At 61.4% G+C, this 18857-nt stretch overlaps 1 protein-coding gene across 1 annotated transcript; it reads left to right on the top strand.

Annotated features, from left to right (window-relative positions):
- Nucleotides 1-3379, top strand: VENTX (VENT homeobox). Its single transcript, XM_060641038.3, has 3 exons — nucleotides 1-531; nucleotides 2308-2468; nucleotides 2568-3379. Exons 1-3 carry the CDS (start codon nucleotides 228-230, stop codon nucleotides 2946-2948), a joined length of 846 nt encoding a protein of 281 aa, XP_060497021.3. The 5' UTR covers nucleotides 1-227; the 3' UTR covers nucleotides 2949-3379.
- Nucleotides 3380-18857: the final 15478 nt, after the last annotated feature.

Here is an 18857-nt window from a genome sequence, read left to right as displayed (position 1 = left end):
GTGGGGGGAGGAGATGAAAAGATGTGACAAGTCCCCAACCTGCACCACTTCCCGAACTGGTGGACACAGCCCCGCCCCTGCCCAGACATCTCGGAGCCGGGGGAGGTGTGAATGGCCTTCTTTGTGCCTCTGAATTGGAAGCAATTAGGTGCTACTTATCTGGGCTGGGGGAGGATTGGAGCGGTCTTTGCAAACCTGCTTGCCCCTCCCTCCTCCTGAGCTCATAAATGCAGCTCAGCCCTGCTAAACCCTCGGAGGACCCTGCGCCTCACCTCCACAGTCTGCCCCCTACAGCCATGTCTCCTTCCTCTACCCTGCCCAGTGGCGTCAAGCCGTCCAGCTTTGGCTCAGTGGACTGGCTTTCCCGGAGCAGCCACGTGGGGCCGGCACACACCATCAGGCCCGCTGAACTCTCCTGGGGGAGCCTGTCTGCTCCAGCCAGGGTGTCCAGCAGCGGGGAGCTCCCCCAGACCGTGGGCGTGGAGGAGGTGAAGCCCTCGGAAGTGTCTGCGCCAGGGACACCTGCAGCTGGTAGGTGTGGGATGGGTGGGGAGGGTGCTCCCCTCTTCCCAGACTGGGACGGGAGCCTGGAGGGTTCTGGAGGAGGGAGGCCCTAACACTCCCCACTACATCCTGGGTACTGGGGCTGGAGGTGGGGGCTGGGATTTGAGGTTCCACCTGACCCCCCCCCCCCCCCCCCCCGGCAAGTAAGCACTTCCTCTCGGAGGCGAAAGCCGCAACGGGGGTTTTCCCTCCTCAAGTCCCGGGGGCTCCTCTTCCTCCCCCACCTCCTAGAAGGGCTAACCCCCTGGCCTCTTTCTGGCCTGACTGCCTGTGGACTGTGTCCCACCGCTGCTGCAACTCCTGTCCTGTGAGCCCTGACTGCGACATTGGTGCCTTTGTGCAACTGACTTTCTAGTTCTGCAGCAAGTCTAGGCGGGGGGGCCAGTTCTACCCGAGTCACAGGGCTCTGGACGCACGTCTTAAATGAAACCTGCCGGGTTCAGAGGGGTCGTTGTGCTTCTCCCCTCAAAGCTGGGCGCCTCGGCTTGGCATGCAGAGTTGACCCTGTTCACAGGCAGCCTGGAGCCCCTGCAGGTTTGGGTCGGGGACAGCCCTGGCACTTCGGTTCACAGGGATTCCAGTGCCTCTGTGGCTTGGCTCCTGGAGGTTTTGGTGGCTTCCTAAACCTGGTCTAACCCTTTGTCATTTGCTCAGGAAACCTGGTTTGTTCTTTTAGTCTTTGTGAATTTATCATTGCTTTTAAGTTTAAAGCCCTGCCTAGTCAAAGTGGGGTTGATATTATCTGTAAGTTTTCGTTTTTGAAAAGGTTTAAAAAATGTTTTTATTTTTGAGAGAAAGAGAGGGAGCACAAGTGTGGGAGGGGCAGAGAGAGAGGGAGACACAGAATCGGAAGCAGGCTCCAGGCTCCGAGCTGTCAGCACAGAGCGAATCCGAGAACCATGAGATCGTGACCTGAGCTGAAGTCGGACGCTTAACTGACTGAGCGCCCTTCATTTTTGAAAAAGTTTAAATAATCCTATGGAAAAAGTTTATACTTCCATGAAGTGAAATTTTAAATTTATTTTCTGCAACCAGCCCCCCCACCTCAAAAAAGCCAACCAAATCATCAAATCTTTCACACTGACTAGTTCCACTCTCCCCACCCCCACCTCCAAAGCAAAGCGTGTCTTGTCTTGTTGCACTCTCCCAGGTATGTGTTCAAAGTGACTTGGTAAAATCTGACATTCTGGCCAAACGTGTTGAGAAAAGACAGGTGACCCTCCTCACCACACAGGGTACTTAGTGCCATCTGCCACCGCCGATTTAGATAGACACAGACTGGCCACGGACGCATGGTTGGTGGCAGGGGAGACTGGGGGTCTTGTGACCACGGCCCCAAGCCCTTACTGCCGACTGGGTTCAGGTTCCTTGTGAGCAGCCAGAGGAACTGCTTTCCGGAAGGATGTGTGGGGCTCCCTTTCTGGAAGTGACCACGTGCCCCAGTGGAAGGGTGAGGGGCTGCATCAGAACCGCTGTTCCATTCCAGAATCCTCTTTCTCCAGTATTCCCATCCTGGCCACCCTCCCACATTTGAGCTGGGAGGGGAGGAGGGGCTGCCCCCTCATCCACATTTGTGCAAGGACTGCAAGGGACAGCAGAGCAGTGAAAGTGAAGGAGGGGGGCCCAGACTTTCCTCTCGTCCCTGTGGCCACAGAGCTTGGGGCACTTCCGAGCTAGGGGAGCAGGTCCCACGTGAGTGGCACTTTTATCCTAAAGGATTCAGTGCCTTCTGTCCTTCCTCAGGGGTGAGGAAGGAGGCCGACAGCGGGCGGGCGCCCCGGGTCCGCACGGCCTTCACGGCGGAGCAGGTCAGCACCCTGGAGAGCGCCTTCCAGCACCAACGCTACCTGGGCCCCCTGGAGCGCCGGAAGCTGGCCCGGGAGATGCGGCTCTCCGAAGTGCAGGTGAGGGGGGGTTCACCCAAGTGCAGGTGAGGGGCCCGGGACGCATGGGCCAGGGCGGTGGCTGTTCTCGCCCTTGTTCTGATCTAGTTTCCCCCACAGATAAAAACCTGGTTTCAGAACCGCCGCATGAAGCACAAGCATCAGCTCCAGGACTCTCAGCTGAGCTGCCCTTTCTCCAGAACGCTCTATACGCCAGTGGCTTTCTGCCCGCCACTCTCTGCCCTGGCCAGTAGCTTACCGCCACTGTACCCTTGGGCTTCCCCGCTTGGGCCTCCGGCTCTGGGATGGCCCCCTGGCTCCTTCTGGGACCTCTGCCAAGTGGAACAAGCCTCCCTGGCCTTGATGTGGGCCTCGTGCAGCAGACAGCCTCCAGTGTGCTGCCTCCCAGACCCTGGGGGCCTGGTGCACACACTGGGCCCAGCTTTGTCCAGGGGTCCCTGGGGCCTGTGTGCCTTGCCCCAGACCAAGGATGCCGTCTGAGGAAGCATGGTGGCCCAGAGGCCTGCAGCTGGAACGTGTCACACACCGCCACAGACACAGACACAGTAGGTGTGTGCGGAACTGTTCCCGGTATCTCCCTGGAAAGACGCTCACCAGCGATTGCTGTTACCGTGACATCTGGCGTGAGCCTTGGGTCTCCACAGGGGGGACCTGGAACCCTGACCTTCCTTAGGACCTCTTACAACCACTCCCTCGTTGGAAACTACTGCAGGTTCAGTTTAGGAACCACACACGATGGGTCAGCCAACAGAATCCAGTGCCAGAAGTGGACTCGCCAAGTGTCAGGCTTGTAGCATATGATACAGCGGTAATTTATTCAATGGAAAGTGTTGGAAAAATAAAGATGGGCACCTGGCTGCCTCAGTCGGTGGGGCCTGTGACTCTTGGTCTTGGGGTTGTGAGTTCGAGCCCCACATTGGGTGTGGAGAGTACTTAAAAATAAAATCTTAGAAGTCAGGATGGATACTTTCTTGTGCTGTATGATCATAAGCTTTTGGTGTAACCATGGAAACCACGGAGGGATTCGGGCCAAGTGAAGATGTTTGTTTTTATCACCTTGGGGTTTGGGTTCCGTGCTAACAGTGACCCCAAAGTGGGAAGCCAGAAGGGAACGGGGATGGTGGCTCTGCCCACTGCCACGTGGAAGGTCCCTCCGTGGCCACGTCTTGCGGGGCACCGTGCTGTGTGCTGCTCCGCTCTTCACAGCGTGTCCAGACCTGTGTCTTATCTGGCTCGGGGCTCAGCCCTGTGCGCTCCCTGTGGCCAGGCAGGGCTGCAGTCTGGCCTCCTGGGCGCCTGCAAGGAAGGAGGCTGAAGCCCGAGGGCCCAGCTTGCTGTCTAGGCGGGTTCTCGGCCCAGAGTTTCTCCACCCAGTCTCAGCAGCGGAAGCCCGGGCACCAGAACCAACTCTGGCAGGGGCGGCAAAGCCACGGACCAGTTATAGGCGCTGGTGGACCGAACCATCCCGTAGGGACTCTGTGTCCCTCCTGGGGGTTGCTGTGCAGCAGTGGGACGTCTGCTATCCTGTCATGCTGTCCACCCAGGATTTCTTGTGGTCAGGACTTAAACACACTGTTCAGGCTCGTGTTTTCATTTGTCTTAACCTCTGGTTCAAACCCACCTGCTGCCTTCGACACCCCTAAAACTTGAGTGTCTTCCTACCTTGTTACTTCCAAATTGCCCGCTGTTCCAGGGGAAACTGAGTCATGGTGTGTTTTCTATGGTTTGTGTCCTTTGTGTTCTGTGTCCTGTGTGTCCTGTGTCCTGTGACCCCTGTGCTCTGTGTCCTGTGACCTGTGTGTTCTGTGTCCTGTGTGACTTGTGTGTCCTGTGACCTGTGTATCCTGTGTCCTGTGCGACCTGTGTGCTCTGTGTTCTGTACGACCAGGTGGGTCTGCTGTCTCCTGTGTGCCCAGGATCCACTCGCCCAGCTTGGGGCATCACATGTTTGAAACATTGGCTCACTTCTGAGCAGTGGACACGCCTTTGCCTGGTCTTGCCTGTAACCCGAATGGCTTTTGTGACTAGTAGTCCCCATGGGCTTGGGGATGTGGACAGAAGGACACATGCTTCCTAAGCCCTCCCCTACAGAGGCGTGGCCTCTCAGAAGGGCAGGGGCTCCACCCCCTGTGGCTCAGACACTCTAGCACCTATGAAATAGTCTTGCCAAAAACCTAAATTCCTGTTGATAGAAAACGGACATCAGCCGGGGCTTCTCCGAAGTCCCTTGTCAGAGGGGCAGGGAGACCCGGCCATCCAGGTGAACCCTGGTTAGAGCCACATGAGCACAGCTGTGAGGCAGGGAGGCCTCCGGTCTGCCAGGACTGGCTGGGGTGGCCCACCCGTCTCTGCTCACAGGACCAGGTGAGGGACAGTGATGATCTGTGGGTCCCGTGTCTGCAACTCTCGCTCACGGGGTTCAAGGGCAACACAACAGAGCACAGAGCACAGACGAACATCTTGGCTGTGGAGCCGGGTGGTGGGTCCGTGGACATGGGGCTTCTGTCCCTGAGAACTTCTCCGTCTAAAACCACAGCAAGTGGCTAGATTGGGGGCACGCCCAGACCAGAGGCGGTGGGCCCCAGGGGTGAGGGCTCTCAGTCGGGCCACCCCCACAACCCTGAAGGCAGAGTGGAAGTCATGGGCTTGCTGTACCAGTGCAGCCCCCGCACTCCCACAAGGGTGAAAACATGCAGCTCTCTCTGCTGCGACACTGACTGTCCACGCACATCCCATCTCACGGCGCCCAGGGCAAGAGGAGGGGCTGTCCCCAGGAGTCCCTCATCGCCCAGCAGTGCCCTCAGTGTCCACGCACATCCCATCTCACGGCGCCCAGGGCAAGAGGAGGGGCTGTCCCCAGGAGTCCCTCATCGCCCAGCAGTGCCCTCAGGTCCAGCTCGCAGAAATCTGCAAGCGGCAAGGGAACAGGTGAACAGAAACCCCTTCCCCAAGGAAGGTACTGGGAGGGGTCCCCGGAGCCCCGCCCCACTGTCCGGGGGGAAAAGGTCCCCAGGACTGAGGACCTGTTGGTGGGCGCTTCTGAGGGCCTCTCCAGCCCCAGTCCTGGCCCCGGGACTGCCTCAGGTGCTCCTCAGCCGGCTGGACCTGGATGGCTCTGCCCCACCTCCCAGTGGACCGTCCTCCCTGCGCAAGGAGCAACCCACTCAGTTCCATGCTGTCGACAGGGGCCCCCACCCCAGGGCTGGGGTGAAGCGTGTGACCCCCAGTCAGCCAAAGACCCCACCTCTAGCTGCGACGATGCTGAGGGACCCCCTTCCCTGTGCCCAGAAGCTGAGCCCTGTCTGCTGCTTCCACACAGAGTGGAACCAGGAGCCAGCCCCCAGTGCCCCACCCCCACCTACAGGGACAAGCACCGTTGGGGGGGGGGGTGGGCAGCGGGCACTGGGAGGGTCTCCTGGAGGCTGCCCTGCCTTGCCACCCACCCAGCCCATCCCTTCCCAGGAGGCAGTGGTCCTGGAGGGAAGGACAACCAAATGAGATTAGGGACAGGCCGGCCCAGTCCACGGCTGATAAAGGGGCGCCTGTAATTGCTGGGCCGATTAGCTGACAAAGGCCAACAATCATTGTTTAAGCTCTCCGCTCAGCAGGGCTTCTGTCCATTTTGCTACACCAGGAAGTTGAGACCACAGGCTCCTGGGACGAGGGCCCCCACCCTGACCCGAGGGGCCAGTGGCGGGCAAGGTCTGGCCCACCCACCCCGCCATCTGCTCCCAGGCACCCTGGGGACACCTGCCCCAGCTGGCCCCGGTTTTCAGAAAGCCGGCTGCACCCTCCCAGCCTGGGAGCCATTTCGCTCCCTTCACATCCACGATTTCTCACTCAGTTCCTTCAAGGCCGCGGCAGCTTCTTCGTGCCCCCACCCCACTTGCTGTGTGGCCGCAGCAGCTTTGATTTAAACTCTGATTGTCAGAACTACGTCACACTTAAGTTCACGCAAAATTAGTTTTATTGACATTTCTGGCCAGAAAATCAACGCACACCCATGATTACAAAACTATAATGAAGGGGTAGGAAGCAGAAATCACCATGGCATCCTCTGCAGAAGGCGTCCTGAGCCCTGGGGGCAGATGTCAGCCAGGGGCAGGACCTGACCACATGGTCCGGACACCTCGAGGGCGCACATGAAAGCCAACTTTACCCAGCCTTCTTGTCCCCCAGGGAAGAAGGAAGGCAGCAGCTCCACGGTGGGGGAGGACCTCGCTGCCCCATTTTCCCATGCCTTACACCTCTTTAGGCCTGACCCTCAAAGAAGTATATGCATAGGAAAAAGGAACAGCGAGCAGCTCACGAGGGTCCTGGAGAGGGTCCTGGGCGAGGGTGCTGGCGAGGGTGCTGGGCGAGGGTCCCGGGTGAGGGTCCTGGTGAGGGTCCTGGCGAGGGTCTTGGGTGAGAGTCCTGGCAACGGTCTTGGGCGAGGGTCCTGGACGAGGGTCGGGGAGCTAGCCAGTCCTGGGCGGCCGGAGTGGGCAGCGGAGGCATGGAGCAGGAGGAAAGCCCCTCTGCTGACTCTGCCTCGGCCAGCCGGCCTGCCCCTTTTATGTGAGGCAGAGACCTTGGGGCAGGGCACACAGCAGCCGCTGTCACATGTAGTCACAGGCCGAGCTGAGCCAAGGACCCCGTTCCCACCCCCACACCTGCGAGATTGGGGCACAAAGACCTTCTCTGAGCGCATTGCTGAGCCGGGCGGGCGGGCGGGCGGGCGGGAGGGCGGCGAGGCCCACGGGGCCCAGGGGCTGCTGGCTCGGGACCTGGGGCCGGGCCAGCCCTGGCCAGTACTTATCTGCCAAAGAGCTACTGCTTGCGTCAGGGCCCGGAAAACGCACGGCTCTCCCCTCTCCCTCCCTCCCTGCCCAGGGCCTCACTGTGCACGGCCCCTCCCCCCACCTCCCCGGGCCCTGGGCACCAAGTTCCAGAGGGTCAGGTGGGTCAGCTCTCCCAGGGCCCCACACACCTGATGTGTGCTCAGCTCTGCTCCTGAGCCCCCGGGGGGTGACTGGAGAAGGCAGAGCTCTGCAGTGGTGGGGTTGGGGGGGGGGGGCGAGAATGCAGACACAGGTGAGGGACATGGCCCAGGGGACGGCTGACCAAGGACAGAGACACACGCACTTGTAATGTTGACACCACAGGGCCCGAGGGGAGGGCAGGGGACCATAGGTTCCCCTGGGGAACAGGTGGGGACCAGAAGAGTGTCCGTTTCAGACCCAGGCTGCCACATCTGTCCCTCCCCACAGTCAGCAAGCTCTGTGAACAGAGCGGTGGACACTCGCCCGTGTGGATGCAGCTGTCCCCCAACTTGGGCAGGCGCTGACCGGGGACATACTTCCACGTGGCAGGAGCTGAACTGCCCTGCTCTCAGATCCTTGGCCCGAGGGCACCTGCCTAGGAGAGGGGTGATGTGCGTGTCTGTGTGTGTACGTGTCCAGGCGGGTGCCTGTGCGCACACAGCAGCCCCCGGGCTCTCCCCGACCGCAGGGCGGGGGTGGAGGCTGACTCCCATGAACCTCTAGCTGGACTGGCCGCTGGGTGGGCAGAGGCAGGACCCCGCGGTGGGCACAGGGGGTACAGGACAGCAGCCCCACGTGAGCACAGTCATCAGCGTCCCGTGGACATGTCTGGGCCCTGCCGACTCACCCCACGGTGGCCTGGACCGAGGGGTGGGCCTGAACAGCTGCAGACCCCTGGCCTCCGGAGGGTATGGTGCCCCCCGTGCTGGCGGGCCTCGGGCCTCGGCCGCGGGCTGATGGGCACAGAGGCGCAGAGGCCAGCAGCTGGGTGGTGGGGGACGGATGCTCCGTGAGCCCGTGATGAGCCCGTGATGAGGAAGGAGGCAAAGCAGGTGTCGGCCCCCATCCTCTGCTGGGAGGAGGCCGGGGTGGGGGAACCTTAGGGAGGAATCCCCCCACAGCTGCTCACGCCGGCTGGAGCGGGAGCGCCTGTTGAGTCTGGGGCTAATGGGTGAAGCCCCTCCTCGCCCCTGGCCCCCCGGCCCAGTGGTGACTCAGGGGCCATCTCTCCCAGCCACTGTTCTCTGTGAAACTTGGGAACAGTGTCCTGGGTCCTGCTCTGTGACCCAGGGTCAAATTCCCCCTTCAGACCTGCCCCAGGGCTTCTGGGAAACCACTGTCACCCTTGACCTTGGGCTCCTGGAAGTGGGTCTTCAGGAGAGGAGGAGGCAAGAGGCAAGGGACAGAGACAGACAGACAGACAGGGAGACAGAGGGCGGCGGGGGTGGGGACAGGCCCTGCCCAGGTCCAAAACATCGGGACTTTGCCACTTGGTTTCTCAGACTTGTTTTCCTGGTTATAAATCAATGCCTGCTAATTATAAAGCCCTATAAAGGTCCAGAAAGGTATAAAGAGACAATGTCAGGCACGGACCCCTTAACCTGCCCACAGCTGGGTGTCCACGGCCCCCTCCAGTCATCTCATGACCCCCCAAGCCGCCTTCCCTCCAAGTGGGGTTCCAAGGAGCCAAAGGGTTTGTCCTGATGGTGGGGTGTCTGATCTCCCACTAGCTGGGGGGAGGGGCCAGGTCCACTGTCTGTGTCTCCGGAAAGCCACAGGGAGCTGGCAGTGACTCGGTGGCAGATGCTGTGCCCAGGAGCCCCCCTCCGCCGCCCGCTGTGGGGAGCCGGATGCTCCGTGGGGGCTCCGATTCCAGCCAGCCCAGCTGGCCGTGGCCCCTGGACAGCCCGACACTTGGGTCTCAGCATCCCTCACGCGTGTGTTTGGGGGCTCCAGGAGGTGAAGGAATGGATGCAGAGACAGCCTGATGGAGCTGTCAGGAGGGTCCCCGCAGGGGAATGCCGGGGCCGTGCACTGCCCGACAAGCGTACGCCACCTGCCCGCCCTGTCCTGGGCTGCCCAGCCTGCCCCTCCCTGCAGCCTGGGCTGCCCAGCCTGGCTCTTGCCCGGCCGGGGGACCCCAGGTCGGGCTTTTCCGCACGCCAGGCACAGTCCGCTCCTCAAGTGGTGAGGACAGTACCCGATGGGCAGACACTGAGGCTGGATTCCAGGGACACCAGGTAAGGGACAGGGCTGCAAGTCATGTGGGTTCTTCACAGCCCTCCTGGGCCCTTTAGGCAGCCGCCACCACCAGGAAGCCTTCCTTTTGCCAGCTCCTTGGAGTCCATGCCGTCGTGGGCACAGTGTCGTGGTCCCTATGACCTGGGGCGGTGCCCTCTGCCAGGTCCAGTCAAACCCTGGGCACTGTAGACCCCAAGAGTCCCCTGTGACACCAGACACACTGGGCCCGGGCCTCCCTTTGCCTATAAGACAGAAAACATCCCTGTTGGCCCTGGAGGACGTGCTTGGCACTGAGCTGAGGGGCGATAAGGGGTGGCCTTCAAGACTTCGCACTCCCTCCCTGTGCTGTATTCTGGGGGGGGGGGGGGGCGCTCCCACTGCTGTCTGCTCAGCTCAGACCACCCTTCCAGCCCCCAGAAGCCGGCCTAGGTTAACCCTTGCTGGATTCTCCCAGTCTATCCCTGAGAGGGTAGCCTGCTGGTCTGTGGGACACAGAGACCTCACACTCAGCTGCCCTGCACCCCCGCCTGCCCTCAACCCACACCTGCCTACACCCCTGTTCTGCCCAGCACCAAAGCTTACCCTGCACCCCGGACTGCCCTCACCCCCAACCTTCCTGCACCCCTGTTCTACACTGCATTCCAGCCTGCCCTGAACCCCGGCCTGCCCCACCCCAGCCTGCCCTCACCTCCAGCCTGCCCCACCCCCATCCTGCCCTGTACCCCACCCTGCCCCCACCCCAGCCTGCCCTCACCCCCACCCTGCCCCCACCCCAGCCTGCCCTCACCCCCAGCCTGCCCTCACCCCCAGCCTGCCCCAACCCCAGCCTGCCCTCACCTCCAGCCTGCCCCACCCCCATCCTGCCCTGTACCCCACCCTGCCCCCACCCCAGCCTGCCCTCACCCCCACCCTGCCCCCACCCCAGCCTGCCCTCACCCCCAGCCTGCCCCAACCCCAGCCTGCCCTCACCCCCAGCCTGCCCGCACCCTCAGCCTGCCCCCACCCCAGCCTGCCCTCACTCTCAGCCTGCCCTCACCCTCAGCCTGCCCTCACCCCCAGCCTGCCCTCACCCCCAGCCTGCCCACACCCCCAGCCTGCCCCCACCCCAGCCTGCCCTGTGCTTGTTTGGATTCACTGCAGTTCCTGGGTTCTTATCCACTGGAGAGCTCCAGCCGGTGCCAGGCGGCGTTCACAGCCCCTCCACAGAGGAAGAGCTGAGGCCTGGACTGCAGCCTCATAGTGAGCTGGGCCGGCTGCCTCCCCTGGCCTCGGTTTCCCCACCTGTCAGTGGAGGTGCTGAAAATGGCCAACCCCTCTGGAGGTTAAATGTTATGTGCCTGCGAAGTGGCAACTCTACCCCAGGTGTGTGCCAGGAGGAAGGGGGCCAATGCCCCTAGAACCAGAATGTCCTTCCACAGAGGTGTGGGGAAAGATACACGCGGTGCAGCTCCGCAGGGCAGAGGACATCGTCACCATGGGTCGTTTTCGTTCATCTGGCTTGGCGTTGAGCTGGGTGTCCTAAACCCGTTTACGGCCGGGATGAGGGCTCGAAGGGTGGGCTACACAGGAAGCCAGTGTGGGTCTCCGCCCTCAGCCCTGGGCTGGGAGAGGCACCAGGGCAGAGACTCCTGCGCTCCTGGGGCCGCCTGGGCTCCGGGTCTCCTGAGTGTGATCTCCGCTGGGGGCTCCCGTGACCCCGGGCACCCCCTAGGAAGCCACCTGTGCGTGTTGGGTCCCCAGAACCTGTGCTCCGGGCCAGGCTGTGCAGGGTGCCAGCTGGGTGGGGGCCATGCCCGGAGGTTCCCAGGAGGACAGACGGGCCCGCGGGAGGAGGTGGGAGGGGGAGCAAAGGGTTAAGCCAGGCTCGAGAGGCCCCTGCCTGCCTGCGTCAGGGCTCAAGGCTGCTCCTGTGACTCCCTCCCCGGGGGAGATAATCGTGGCTTCTTGATATTTTCTTTCTTCTCTCCCATGCCGTATCGGAACACTGGCCCAGCCATGGGAACGTTCCTCTGCCCTCCAAGGCCACTGCGCACACAGCCCCTCCCAAGGCACGCTTGGCCTTTCCGGGACCCCCCACCCGTGGAGAAACTGCGGCCCAGTTTGTTGGGACTGCTGGCCAGGCAGCCCCACCTCTGAGCATATAGCCCAGAGCCTGTCCTACAGATGTGCACACGCACACGTGCGTGCACACACCTGGCCCGCCCCCCTCCCACCTCCTCCCCCTGGGTCTAGACACCAGGCTCACTGAGCCCAGGTCCAGCTCCTCACCTTGACTCCAGCTCGGTTCCTAATTTCCTTGACCTGGGAGCTGGGGGCCTCTTTCCCACTGAGAAGGGGGCTCTCCCCCCGGGCTTGAAGAGGGGCCTGCCACCTTCCAGCCTGCCCCTATAATGGCCACTGCCATTCTCTCATTGTCTCCTCGGGTCCTAGGCCAGCTGACCCACAGGGAAATGCCCTCCCTCAGGCTCCGGCTCAGGATCTCTACCCAAGGCCCCTCGGCGGAAGTCTGGGAGGTCAGCTAGGAACTGGAAATGCTGGGGAACCCAGCCCCAGACCACCCACTCGCTGCTTCCATTAGCTCCGGCTGGGCCTATGGGGCCTTGGTCCTAGGCCCCGCTTTGCTGAGGGGAAACCGAGGCCCAGAAGAGTAGGGTGAGCTTAGCGTTCAGGAACAAGGGCCAGCCAGGGTCAGACACAATAGTCTCCCAGCTCCAGGTGCGCCCCAGGAGACCCCTTCCTGCTCTCCTTGTAAACAGAGAAACTGCCTGGCTGGGCGGGGGGCTGTGGGGCACCACCTCCCCAGGGACCCCTGCCCTGGGTGGCAGCTGGAAAGGCTGAGTGGCCCCTGGGTCTGGGGAAGGGGCTGGGGCTGTCGGTCCTGGCTGCAGGGTAAGGACCACGCGGGTGGGAGTCCTGTGCCTTCCTCCTTGTGGCTCTGGGTCACGGGGAGAGGACCAGTCCAGACAGTCTGGGCAGGAGACCATGGGCCGTGGGAGGAAAGGACAGAGGCCTGGGGGGATGAGTGTGCACTTACACATGTGCAGGCACACGTGTGTACACTTGGGGTGTGCATGTGAGTACATGTGAGCACCGATGGGTCTGGGGGCCCTGCGGGGGAAGGGGCGGTGAAGGGCGTGTGGGGGCAGCGAGGACTAGGGCTCGGAGGCCTCTGGGCCTGAAATTGCAAGTGAACAGAGCCCCTGCCTTCTTCCCCACAGTGGGGGGTGTGGGGGGAAGGGTGAAACAGGGGCGTGAGGACGCCGTGAAGACGGAGTGATCAGGGCAGCTGCCCAGGGCTAGGGCCACCAGGACGTTGGGTAGAGAGAGGGGTAAGGGACCATCGGGAAGTTCGAGGCAGACTGTGGGAGGGTGAGCCCTTCCTGAGTGGGGTGGGGACCCCAGGAGCGGGGAAGCAGGTGTTGTGGTGGTCTTTCGGAGGGACGCTCACTCCTGCTTGGTCTCTCCCGGGGCCCGGCCTAGAAGGGTGGGCTCTCCTCCGGGAGCCCAGGGAGGGCTCAACACCCATCAGCCAGCCACCTGGCATGGGCCGCCTGCAGGGGGCAGGGTGGGCAACCTGGCACAGTGCCAACCAGGTCCATCCAGGACTCTAGGCGTGGGTCTGGCACACCCAGGCAGCTGTCACCATGAGGGTGTCCAGGGAGGCCCCCACACGCCCTCTTAGCCACTAGGCTGGCTTGAAGGATGAAGTCAGGGGCACAGAGGGTGGGTATCCCTTTAGTTCACCGCGCGGGAGGAGGGGAGGAGGCGAAGACCCTCGGAGAACAAGCCGGGTTCTGGACCTGGGGTCCCCACTCTCCCCTGGGGCAGGACCACCCTCCGGGACACCCCACCAAACACGTCCTGGCCTCAAGGCTCCGTGTTTCCTGGTGGGGTGGGGCCCCGGGGCAGTAGGTCCACACCTGACCGTTTTGAGCACTTTGTTTAATGGGTCTTTGAGCATTTTTCTCTTTTCTAGAAAAAATGCAGAGTCTCTGAGAAGACTGGAGGCGGCAGCAGCAGCAGGTTTCTGCATCTCCAAGGCGAGCTTAACAGAACCATCGTTTTCATTTTTTCCCAGTTATAGAACAAGACGTGGCTATTACGGAAACCGTGAGCAGCACAGAGAAGAAACCGCCGTGTGCCGCCCCGAGGCGGTCCCCGGTCACCATGTTGGGTCCAGGCATCACTTGGCCTCCGTGCTCAGCACCAGTGCTTTCCTGGGTGCCCACGGTGGAGGGGGGGGGTCCCCGAGACTCGGGCGGTCTGCAGGCAGCCTCGGGCCTCACACGGGGACGCTCGCTGTCCGGCAAGTTCTCTTCCTAAATGTTCATTTGTGCTTTCATTTCTAGGCAACTCTAGCCCATCACAACTGGTCTAACTGGCTGCTTGCAGTTATCTAAAGCTTTGATCCAAATTTGATAGTTTAACTTTATAAGGTAGTTTTATGAAAGCAGATTGTTCAACAATGTGTTCTGATCGTCAGTTCACATTTCCACACCTTTTGTGCATCCCTGGGTGTTTTTTTCCCTAAAAATGTTTTTTAAGGGGTATCTGGGTGGCTCAGTCGGTTGAGAGTCCGATTCTCAGTTTCGGCTCAGGTCATGATCTCAGGGTCGTGAGTTCGAGCCCTGCCGTGGAGCTCTGCACTGACAGCGGGGAGCCTGCTTGGGATTCTCTGTCTCCCTCTCTCTCTCTCTCTCTCTGCCCCTCCCCCTCTCAAGCAAGTGCACCTGTGCTCTCCTTCTCAAAACAAATAAACTTAAAAGTCTTTTTTAAGTGTTACAAAATACTTAACACTGCAAAAAAGCTGTGCTTAAATGCTATGAAGGGCACGCATGCAACCACTTTCCAGCTTAGAAACACAACCTGAGGAGCTCGTGCAACGTCTGAACCTCCCAAGCGAGCCCTGCACTTTGGGGTTCTCATTCAGCCTGAGAACAGCTTTATGACCTTTTAGTAAAAGCACCCACTCACTTTCCCTGTTTTCTGGAATTCTGATTGTGCTTCATCAGTGATGCTGAGGACATTTGTGCTAACATTTCCTTCGGAGCCGGGCCTGCTGGCTCCCTGAAGACAGCTCAGACCTTTGCTGCTGCTTCCCAGGCCTTGTCCAACCAGGGGCATCCAGGTGTCTCTCAGCCCCCAGGCCCTAACACACTGTGGTCACAAGGACGCTGACAGAATGCTGAGCCTCTTGCCCGCAGGCTATAGGTCGTGAGCCCCCTGACCCCGGTTCTCCGGGGCCTCCGACCCTCTGCTCCCCTGTGTGAACCACCAACGCCCACATTTTCTTCATAGTCTTAGTGGGCTTCCCTGGCCGCCCCCTCTGCAATGCCCCTGTTTTGATTATTTCCTGGTCCCTGCTCTGTTTCTGGTTGGTACCCCCGCCCTCCTGCCTGCAGCCCCCTCTGCCGCTGGAGGACCAGAGCCACAAGGGTGCGGGTGGAGGGCTTGGACTGGAACAGGGCCAGCAGGGAGAGGGTTTTTGCAGGAAAAAGGAGCTTGTGCAGCCCTGTGCTCCCCCCACCCCGCCCTGTCCAGGCGTGTCTCCCACAGCACCCTGTCCAGTGCCTCCCCAGCCTCTGGCACTCACTCAAAAAACACATCTGGGAAGGAACCCTGTGTTCAAGAGGATGAGAAAGTTGGATTCATTGTTTCAAAATTTATGAAAATATACACTCGTGAGCAGGCAGAAGGCAGCCCGTGGGCAGGGGGCTCCCCTGGAGTGCAGGCCATGCAGTCTGTGGGGTATCTGTCCACACAGGGGCTCCCACCACCCGCTCCACCGACCTCCTTCAGGCATCGGCGACCTCTCCTCTCCGGTCTCTGGCTGACGTGGGAAGGCGATGGGAAGGCCAGGCATGCAGGCCAACAAAGCCCAGAGCTGCAGGTGTTTACAAACCCTACCAGCCTATGGCCCATTTTTAAGCGTCAACAAGGCATGATTTCCACACTGACCACATGGGGGCACCCCTGGGCCGGCCCATGGGGGCTGGGAGTGGGGCAGTGCAGGTGGCGGGGCACCCCGCCCAGTGGAACCTGCACTTCCCCATTTTACGAATGAGGAAGTGGGCTGGGGAAACTCAAGCCACCCCCGGTGTTCCCCGATCTTGGCTGACGCCAGGCAGGGGCGGGTCAGTGCCGCGCAGTGACGCCCGGCTGCACACTCAGCCGGTGGGTTTCTGACCGTCAGTTCCCACGTACACCTCTGTGCATCCTAGGCTTTTCCCTTTAAGAGTGTTAACAGTTACAGAAACCCATGGGGGAGGGGAAGGAAAGAAAAAAAAAAAAAGAGGTTAGAGTGAGAGAGAGCCAAAGCATAGGAGACTGTTAAAAACTGAGAACAAACTGAGGGTTGATGGGGGGTGGGAGGGAGGGGAGGGTGGGTGATGGGGATTGAGGAGGGCGCCTTTTGGGATGAGCACTGGGTGTTGTATGGAAACCAATTTGACAATAAATTTCATATACTGAAAAAAAAAAAGAGTGTTAACATTACGAAATATTTCACACACGCAGAAAGACCTGCCAAACGAATCTCCGCCCTCCCGCGGTCCACCTCCTGCTGTCCAGGCTGGGGGCGCCCAGTGGCACTCCTTTTAAACTTCTTGTTCGTTCTCAGATGACTCTTTATGGTGTGCACGGCTTGTCCGGGACAGAGCTGGAGTGACCTAAATCTCTCAACTAGGACTGCTGGGAGCCCGTGGCCAGACCCTGGGTCTGCGTGTGCGGGACTCCAGGGCTGGTGAGGGGAGCGGCTCAGCCGGACCGCCTCCGGGCCCAGGACCCGCTGCCCCGGGAGGTGCTGTGGGAGGGGACCTGACCCGAGAGGGGACGCGCCAGAGGTTCTGCACTCAGACCACCGAAGCCCCCTTGCCCTGCGTCATCTTTGGACACAGAGATGAAGGCGTTTGTTACCTTGGATCCCTTCTCTCGGGCACTCACTTGGTTCTAGCACTTTCCGTGTCAGGTGCATCTGACCTGACACAGGAATAACTGGAAGGATTGGTATCTGATGGCGTCTGGGCCTCGAGGAGGCCACCTACGCGCGTGGGGGCGTGGACGGTTCTCTGCTCTCTGCTTCAGCAGTGAAACCGTGAACTAGACACAGAGCAGCTGCAGGGGGGGGCTGACCTGGCTTCCAATTTTGTCCTAAATTTACCCCAGGCTCGGTCCTTTCTAGGGCTACATGGGAAACGGCACCTGGCTGGTGTCACTCACGCATGATGTTTATCACACAGCCTGTTTCGTCATCAAGGCGTCACGGCCAGGCTTTCCACACGGCTCCTTGGAGTTGCGGCTCATCCAGGCCGTTGCCTTGAGCCACGGCGAGCAGCCGGCAGTGAGGCCACAGGTCACCTCCGCTTCCTGGTGGGGCTGCAGACCCAGGGGGGAGCCCACAGCCCAGCCATGCGCGACAGCCGCGTCCCATCTTGCTGGCCCTCTGCGGCAGCCCCCGAGGTGTGTGTGCCCGTATCCAACCGGCAGCTCAGACCCCAGGTCCTGAGAGCCCTGTGGTCCCCTGGGGAGTACCCTGTGGCCTGGGTGGGGGCCTCCAGAACTGGGATGGGGACCCTCAGAGGGAATTGTGGCACTGTGCTAGGGTCCTACCTCCCCACAGAAGGATCCAGAAGCCTCTTGGGGCTATGTTGTGCTGGCCTGACCATGAGGTTGCTCTAGGGGCCCGGGGAAACAGAATGGGGTGGGGGGACCCACAGCGGCACCCTCATGTTTCACTTGTCATCAGCTTTGCGCAGGCCCTAAGGGAGCCCCCAACTCTGCAGCCTGTGGCACCTCCCATCACCTCCAGCACCTGCACCCCCAGCCACAAGCTCACCGGGGAGGGCCTGAGCGGGCACAGGTGGTCTGCTCTCTGCAGGGGCTCCACCCCCACCCCACCTCCAGTCCTGGGGGCCCACGTGGAGTGCCTTGGACGACACCCTAACCCCACAGAAGAGACGCAAGCTGGTCACAGGAAGTCCTGTGACATCACAGCCACCCAAGATCATGGGTGCTGCCGAACCAGAGGGAGCCCCCAAGGGTGCCCTCACTGGAGCTCCAGTTTGGGGGTCTTTGCTGGGGAAGGGCTTCCCATACATGGTAGCCCAGGATCCAACACAGGCTGGAGGGGCGAGTGGGAACCCGAGGGCCTGGCTTCACATCTTCCCCCATCACTGTCCGGCCCAGGCCTGAGTCAGCTCCACCCACGGCGAGGAACTCAGAACCTACTGCCGGAACCCGTCAACCTGTCCACTAGGTCTGCCATCCGGGGTGTACGTGGTGGGGAAAGGGTGTCCCTCCAGGAGCTGGGCTAAGCCAGAGGGTGGCTTTGGGCCCTTGCACCAGAGATCTGGCCCGATGTGCCCCTGGGAACCCGGACCCTCACCTCGGGTGGTTCAGCCTGTGCTGGTGGCACAAGGCTGAGCTGCTCCTTCAGCCAGGGTGGGGTCCTCACCCCCCACCCAGAGGTCTCCCTGCCTTGTGCCCCCCTGGCCCCTGGTCAGCCCCCTGCCTCTCCCCTCAGCCGTGGGGCTGACCCTCTCGAGGCTGCAGCCGAGGTCCAGCCCACAAGCCCATCTGCAGGCCAGCAAGCTGGGCCTGTGTTTGGGGTCCTCATCTGCAAGCGGCCCCCACCTCCAGGCACCAGATGCTCAGGGCCCACTCCCAGGTCCCTGCGGGGGACAGGTTCCCGTCAGGGCAAAACCGTCACCTCCAGCCACGCTCCCCTGGCTCCAATCTCCGTCTCGAGCCCTTGGGGCCACCTCTACCGGTGAGCATGTGGGTGTGACCAGGCACACACACAGCCCTGCTTCATCAAAGGACCAGCCTCTTGAGTGAGCACGTGTCCGCACACGTCTGGGCCCTGGAGCACATCGGCAGTCCCCCCGCTGTCCCCCCGCAGCAGCAGAGTGCAGAAGCACCCCCCCCCCCCCCACACACATATCCTGGCTCCCGCAGGGGCCCGGGCAGGAGCAGGCCTGGGGTCTAAAGCCACCTGGGCCTGTCCTGACTCAGGCTCCAGGCCATGGGAGCCCCCATCTCTGGGCAGATTTTCTGGCTCCTGCCGGACACCAGGAATAAGCAAGTGACATCTGTGGCCCAGATGCCCACAAGTGGTGGGGTCTGGACCCTTGAGCAGAAGCCCCCCCCCCCCCCAACTGAGCTGTGAACGCCCCCACACTGAGGTCTAGGAGCCCTACTACTTGAGGCCTGGACCCCCCAAACCCTCGTGCTCCAGGGGCAGGCTGCACGGGAGACCTCCGAGACTGCCACTCCCAGGCCCTTCTGGCAGCAGAGGGCTCTTCCAGAACGGCTCCCCTCCTGGATGTATGCCCCCCAACCCCTC

Source organism: Panthera onca, chromosome D2 (genome assembly GCF_046562875.1).
Source record: "Panthera onca isolate mPanOnc1 chromosome D2, mPanOnc1 haplotype 2, whole genome shotgun sequence".
In the NCBI taxonomy this organism is placed as follows: domain Eukaryota; kingdom Metazoa; phylum Chordata; class Mammalia; order Carnivora; family Felidae; genus Panthera; species Panthera onca.
Note: the sequence above shows the minus strand (reverse complement) of the source record. Positions and strands in the feature narration are given on the sequence as shown.

Excerpts from the sequence above, each read along its gene's own strand:
- VENTX (XM_060641038.3), top strand. The coding sequence starts at position 228 with ATGCAGCTCAGCCCTGCTAAACCCTCGGAGGACCCTGCGCCTCACCTC. Across the intron at positions 532-2,307 it reads GCCAGGGACACCTGCAGCTG|GGGTGAGGAAGGAGGCCGAC; the intron begins GTAGGTGTGGGA and ends GTCCTTCCTCAG. Across the intron at positions 2,469-2,567 it reads TGCGGCTCTCCGAAGTGCAG|ATAAAAACCTGGTTTCAGAA; the intron begins GTGAGGGGGGGT and ends TTTCCCCCACAG.